Here is a 7,044-nt window from a genome sequence, read left to right as displayed (position 1 = left end):
ATATTCAGATTTAGAGATCGCGCCTAAATATATAAACAAAATCCTCCACTACTTTCAAAGCTCACCAATCGCCAACATACTACCTCATCCCATACCTCAGCTATCACCCGCCATGCTCGACCACATTTATTGCACCGCCAGACACCACACAGTAATAAAATATCTCATTATTACGGCCAAAATAATCTCTTGGGTTATCTGATACATCTCAAAGAAATACTTCACGTCCTCCTAAAAAATCTGAAGGCTCTACAGAAAGAAAATATCTAGCTGGATAAACAACTGACAGTTTATTTTGATTTTAGTAAAGTAACGGGATTTTACATATTAAGGTTCTATAACATGGTCAAGGTCTACCTGCAAGTACCATTGAATTGTATTTGATTTTCACGTAGCTCTTTCTTTGGAACCTTGAAGCGATAGAAGGACACTTTATATCAGTTAAGAGATCACTTTAGATACAATCCGTTGACAAAGGAAAAAGACTGATTAAATCCGATAAGAAACATTTCACCACAAAGCGTTGTTTGTTAATTTCAGTTCACTGCGGAATGTCTGTTTAGTGCATATCAAAATGTGTTCTACTGAAGAAACTAAGAGAGAAGAATTGTGTGACGCTTTGGGAAAGGGAGATGTATCAAAGTCAACTACCATCCTCGAGGAATTTACTAACATTCCTTTTAAGCATGGAGAGCAGCCCTTACTATGCATAGCTGTGAATGCCCCATACAACTGCACTAGATTGGTATCACTGCTGTTAAAGGCACAAACACCCATTACTGCCTCAGACCCTCTGGGAGCGACAGCCCTCCATTATGCTGCTCGCAGAAGCTGCTTCAAGTGTCTGGTTCTCTTGGTTAAATCAGAAGCAGATGTTCATCAAAGAGACCTCGAAGGTCGGGTTCCTCTTCACTATGCCACCCTCAGTCGTTCTAGTGGCACCCCAAAGTGTATTCAACTTTTACTGGATGAGGGCTCTCTGTGCAATGTCTCAGACAAGAAAAGTCGAACTCCTCTTCACTTCGCTGCCCAATTCGGCAATGTTGTAGCCACAAAGGTTCTTCTGAAATCTGGTGCTTCTACAGCCAACACTGACGACAATGGTCGTACACCTCTGAGCTTAGCAACGGTTCCTGAAGTTGCAAGGTTATTGTTGGACGCCGGAGCAGAGGTGACTACGGTTGATATAAAATCGGGAGAGACGGTGTTAGAGAAAGCAATAAAACACAAGCCATCTTTAGTGCCAACCCTGATGGCCTCAGGTATCACCATTCATGGGGATATAGGTGATCGTGATTTGCGTATCTTCTTCAATCTAGAAATTCTTTGCGGGTCCAACCAGTGCGAAACTAAACTCATTCAATCCATGGTTCGTCGGGGTTATAACGAGTTCCTCAAGTACCCTTTGTGTGAAAGTTTTATTCATCTGAAGTGGATCAGAGTAGCACCTTTATTTTATTTCAAACTTACGGTTTTCCTGACGTTAGTTTTGACGCTTACAATAGACCTGTGCTTGAGGTCAATACTCATACCTCATGAAGATGTAAACAGCAGCAACTCTACGCACAACGACAATTCTACGGACAAAGACCACAATATTCTGGTAATAACAGAGTCGCTCAAGTATTTTTCAGGTGTTGTTCTTATTCTACTAACATTGTGGGTTTTGTTTCAAATGGTAACCCTTCAGCTGACCTACTGGAGAAGAGGCGAGAAACTGCTGGAATTGATCTTCCTGATATGCGGTCTTTTTCTTAACCGAATGCACGGCCCTCTGGACACGTGGGAACGGCATGTGGCTGTTTACGCCATGATAATAGGATGGGGCGAAATTACGGTGTTAATTGGTCACATTCCTTCAGTGGGCATCTACGTGGAAATGTTCAAGAAGGTGAGGAAGAAATAATATATAAATGGGAAAAAAGCACGTTAAACGAAGAAGAGGATATACGTGTGTGTATGTATGTATGTATGTGTGTATATATATATATATATTATATATATATATATATATATATATATATATATATATATATATGTGTGTGTGTGTGTGTGTGTGTGTGTGTGTGTATGTGTAGGATGACTCTTAACCGAGACTTACATAAAATTAGTGCAATGAGCATATCATGGGGGATGAACGTGAACCCTAACATAATTGAAAGTCCGGTTGCTGGCTGGATTTTGTCATTCATGATTACAAATTCACTTCCGAGGAACATATCCGCTCTCTCTCTCTCTCTCTCTCTCTCTCTCTCCCCTTCTTCTTCTTCCATTGCACAAAAGATCTGCGCACTGAAAAAGTCTCACGATTTTTGGAGATCTGTCTTTGCCGAGGAAATGTTTAACACTTTTATACTTCCATGTTTTGGATAGTGGGATTGTAGCATTCTCCTTTTCCATCTAGGGTTGCAGCTTGACTTGTAATCAAACGATAGTATATATATATATATATATATATATATATATATATATATATATATATATATATATATATATATATATATGTGTGTGTGTGTGTGTGTGTGTGTGTGTGTGTGTGTTTTTGGTTTTAAATACCGAAAAATTAAAAACGTGATGACTATACGAACACAGTTATAGCCACGAAGGGAAATTGAAACACTGGAGTTGCTATGTAAACTAAAGACTAAAGACCCTGGTTTCTGTATATCTTTAGTTGCTGTGACCATGTCTTGGTAATAAGACGAGAGTACTTAGGATCTCCAGTGTTTCAATTTTCCTTCGTGGCTGTAACTTTGTTCATATATATACATATGTGTATATATATATATATATATATATATAATATATGTATATATATATATATATATATATATAATACATACACACACACACACACACACACACATATATATATATATATATATATATATATATATATGTGTGTGTGTGTGTGTGTGTGTGTGTGTGTGTGTGTGTGTGTGTGTGTGGAATATTACACCACAAAAATTGTTTATATTTAGTTCACTGGGAATAACTGACACATAAGGGGAATTATAAAAGATAAATGGTTCGTTCTCGACAGGATTCAAACAGATGCCCGGTTCAGCAACAACGATGGACAGTGACTAACCACCTAGCCATCAATTGAGTTGACATCGACTCTGCTGTACATATTCCTATTGAAATCAGGTTCTCTAGTTAGAATCGATATCAACCCATCCCCACCATGATAACTGACTGGTAAGTTTGTAACACTTGGCAGAATCGATTCAACTTATATCTCTCTTGATGGCTTCGAATCCCGCCAGGGACGAAGCACTTATCAATTATAATTCCCCTTGGGTGCGATTATTCCCAAGGTATACTGAACTGGATATTAAACGTTATTTATGGTGTAATATTCTTGAATACAAAAATGTTACGCGTGTATATATGACAAAAATGGATATTCAAACATATCTTCTGAATATTACTCATCACCATCGAAAAATCAAGTACCTACCAAATACGTATGCTTACCCTTGTATAAAATCAAGTCTAATTAATAAAAGTGCTTAAGCAGTAATTATAATACGAGCGGTGCATTATACATACCTAGTCATTTTCGGACTGTCTTCAGGAAATGCTAACTTCAAATATGATTAAGTGTGGAAATGACTTAATTATCTGAAAGCAACGTCATCCTGCCACCTATCACTCTTTTTAGCATAACAGGTGGGCAGTCCAAGATCCTGAGATAAGATAGGAATGAACCATGTTATTTTTTCTAGCTTGCTCACAAGATGCTTTTAATATGAAGGCTTCAATGAAATCGCGAATTCCTGACATAAAGTGAGTCACTGGAAACCCCCTCTTCTAACTTTCATCTACTCTGCAGGCGCAAATAAGGACTGGTCTTGGTCTTTGATGAAAATATTGCAGTTCGACTGTTCTTGTATGATAGTTTCTGTTCTGGTCCCGCCAAAGCACACATGAACTTGTCCACAGAGTAATCTATTGCGTCTCGTCAAGTTCTTTACTGATCGACAAGTGACTCGGCAAAATTACGCTATCTATAAACTTGATGACGAAGCGCCTTTCCGTCAGGTTCCATGTGTGTGTGCGTGAACACAGCTCTCCGTTCTTTTGTCTACTAGCGTTCTGTTGTTATGTGTACGTGTAGCAGAGCTATGTTTAATGCGTGTATACGCACAGACTGTACAGATTTTGTTCAAGACGTATTATTATTATTATTATTATTTTTATTTATTTAATTTTTTTTTTTTGGTCTATCATAGTCATCCTATTCGACTGGGTGATTTTCATAGTGCAGGGTTGCGGGTTGCATCCTGCCTTTTTAGGAGTACATCACTTTTCTCACTATGTGCGCTTCTGCTAGTAGCACACTCTTCTGCATGAGTCCTGGAGCTACTTCGGCATCTAGTTTTTCCAGATTCCTTTTCAGGGATCTTGGGAACGTGCCTGGTGTTCCTATCTATGATTATGGGTACAATTTCCACTGGCATATTCCATATCCTTCATACTTCGATTTTCAGGTCTTGATGCTTGTCAATTTTTTCTCTTTCATTCTCATCTACTCTGGTGTCCCATGGTACTGCGACATCAATGAGTGATACTTTCTTCTTGATTTATTATTCAGAAGAGATGAACCCTATTCATAAAGAACAAGCCGACAGGGGCCATTGACATGAAATTCAAGCTTCCAAAGAAAATGGAGTTCTTCAAGATGAAGTAAAAGGAGGTAAAGGGAAATACAGAAAGAAGAGATGTCACTTATTAAAAAAGAAAAAAAATATATTGATAAATTAATAAATACATAAAAATGTATTAAAACGCAGAAGTAAAGACATACAGGGCACTAAATTATTAATCAAATGGTCTTCTTGGATGATGAAATTAGCGAAAGAAATCTAGTGACATCAAAACGGATGTGCTGGGAAGGATACAATGTAATACCGGCCTTTCCCGTCATAAAACCTTCCCATTTTTGACAAAGAACGAGAGGTCTCGTGGCCGTGCAACGTTACAGCACGCTAATGGAAATCCACGTTCTCGGGAGTGTGTGTGTGTGTGTGTGTGTGTGTGTGTGTGTGTGTGTGTGTGTGTGTGTGTGTGTGAGAGAGAGAGAGAGAGAAATTGTGTTTACGTATGTAGAGCAGTGGCTAGGAAATTTAACAAACGAAAAAGTAGGCTAATGCTGTGTAGTAACAATTAACAGCGTAATCAGTGAACTACTCAGGTTACTCCAAGAAAATTAATCTATTCCCTAGAATGGGGATACCTTAAAGGACAATTTCGGAGCGAACGTCCTAAGGCTCCGTATTCTTCTAATCTTCCATCCGTTTCCGTTCAAACCCTTTTATTTTCTGGCTCTTAAACAAGGGGGACCTCAGTAGGCTGCAAGAGAATGAGAAAGACGACCGCGTTATTGCCAATGTTCGTTCCATGAAAATATTTTGGGTGAATTTCAGTGCTGGGTACAAATTCGCATTCGCAAAACGGAATCTGCGAAAGTATATGAAACGCTTACTGAAAGAAATGATCAGCATCATACATGAAATTTTATCAGAGATTTATATTATTTTGAGGACTTAACCGCAAGGACAATTGCAAGAGCATCATCTCCAGAAACATGAAAATGGAGGGCAACAACCCGTTGAAATCTACAGTGCAGAGTATCATACAGAAGGGAGATGCAAAAGAACTATCCAGGGTTTTAAGCAACGACGAAATCGCCGGGGGAATCAAAGGCAACAACTTACTACTTCACGCGGCAGTGAACGCTCACACTAACTGCTGGCTCATGGTGCGTATGCTAATCAAAGCTGGAGTATGCGTCAATGCGACCAATCAAGCTGGAGCAGCGGCATTACATCTAGCGGCAGATAAGGGTCATTTTAAATGCGTCAGGGAGCTTCTTGAGTCCGGGGCTGAGGTGAACCAGAAGGATGACGATGGGCACTTGCCCTTGCACTACGCTGCCCGGAATAGAAGTGAAGATGGTCTAAAAAGTCTGCCGTATCTCATAAAATCGGGGTCCTCCGTAGATGCCCCAGAAAAGTGTGGCTACACGCCCCTACATATTGCAGCCCTAGCTAGCAATGCAACGGCAGTAAAAATGCTGCTGAAAGCAGGTGGTAGTCATGGTTTGACTAATGGCAGAGGCCAAACTCCCCTTCACTTAGCGTGCACTCCTGCCGTTGCAGAGGTTCTGCTCAATGCAGGGGCTCACGGAAGGGCAAGAGATCAAGATGGTCACACTGCGGTTGAAACAGCCATCAAAGAACATCCTGCTGTTGTTAAGAAGTTTCTGGATTTTGGTACTGCAGTCAAGGGAGATCCCCATGATTGCAATTTACGCATTTACTTTCACTTGGATGTCATAAAAGGGGACAAAACTGAAGTGGGTCTATTGCAAGACATGGTGAACCAAGGACACTACGATTTCCTCAAGCATCCTCTGTGCGAAACTTTTATCCATCTAAAATGGTTCCTTGTTAACAAGTTTTTCTATGCAAAGCTTGTGATTTTTGCTAGTCTAGTACTGATGCTTACAGCAGGTGCATACATTCGAAAGATCTGCAAATATAAAACTGGTGATCAGGCGAGCAGCTCTTGTTCATCTGAACATCAAATTTCGCTGAACATCTTGAACACTTTTGTACTGATAGAGCTGGTGATTCTCTTGGTTTTCTATGTTGTACAGATGATGATTTTGAAAAGGCACTTCTTCCGTCAAAAGAAGAAGGTACTGGAGGTCATTTTCATTACAAGCACCCTCATTCTTCTCAAACTGGATTGGGTACAGGATACTTGCAAGCTCCACGCATGGGTCCCAATCCTCCTCGGTGGATGGTGTCACATGGTAGCCCTTATTGGCCACATGCCGAGTGTTGGCATCTACATTCAGATGTTCAAACAGGTAGGTTTTGTATTTTACCTAGTCACTGGAACATCCGTCTAATGCTCTGTTACAGAATGCACAAAAGATGCCCTCACTTACTCAGAGGGCTGACATAGATGGTAAAATTTCAAGTCCAACTTTTTACACACCCTCCATTAACGTAAAAACAACCATTAGTG

The 7,044-nt window shown here is 39.9% G+C and overlaps 1 protein-coding gene across 2 annotated transcripts in view; it reads left to right on the top strand.

Moving 5' to 3' along the window:
- Positions 1-528: 528 nt before the first annotated feature.
- Positions 529-7,044, top strand: part of LOC136838758 (transient receptor potential channel pyrexia-like) — a 30,344-nt gene continuing 23,828 nt past the window's right edge. The window contains exon 1 of one of the 2 annotated variants that reach the window (XM_067104234.1): positions 529-1,891. In XM_067104234.1, coding sequence (XP_066960335.1) covers positions 575-1,891 — 1,317 coding nt within the window. In that variant the 5' untranslated portion in view covers positions 529-574. Of the gene's footprint in view, positions 1,892-5,352; positions 6,884-7,044 lie in introns of those variants that run through there. The other variant, XM_067104236.1, reaches the window with a different exon arrangement.

The sequence above is a fragment of the Macrobrachium rosenbergii genome, chromosome 5, assembly GCF_040412425.1.
Source record: "Macrobrachium rosenbergii isolate ZJJX-2024 chromosome 5, ASM4041242v1, whole genome shotgun sequence".
NCBI lineage: Eukaryota > Metazoa > Arthropoda > Malacostraca > Decapoda > Palaemonidae > Macrobrachium > Macrobrachium rosenbergii.
The sequence above is the reverse complement of the archived record's forward strand: the minus strand, read 5'-3'. Positions and strand labels throughout refer to the sequence as shown.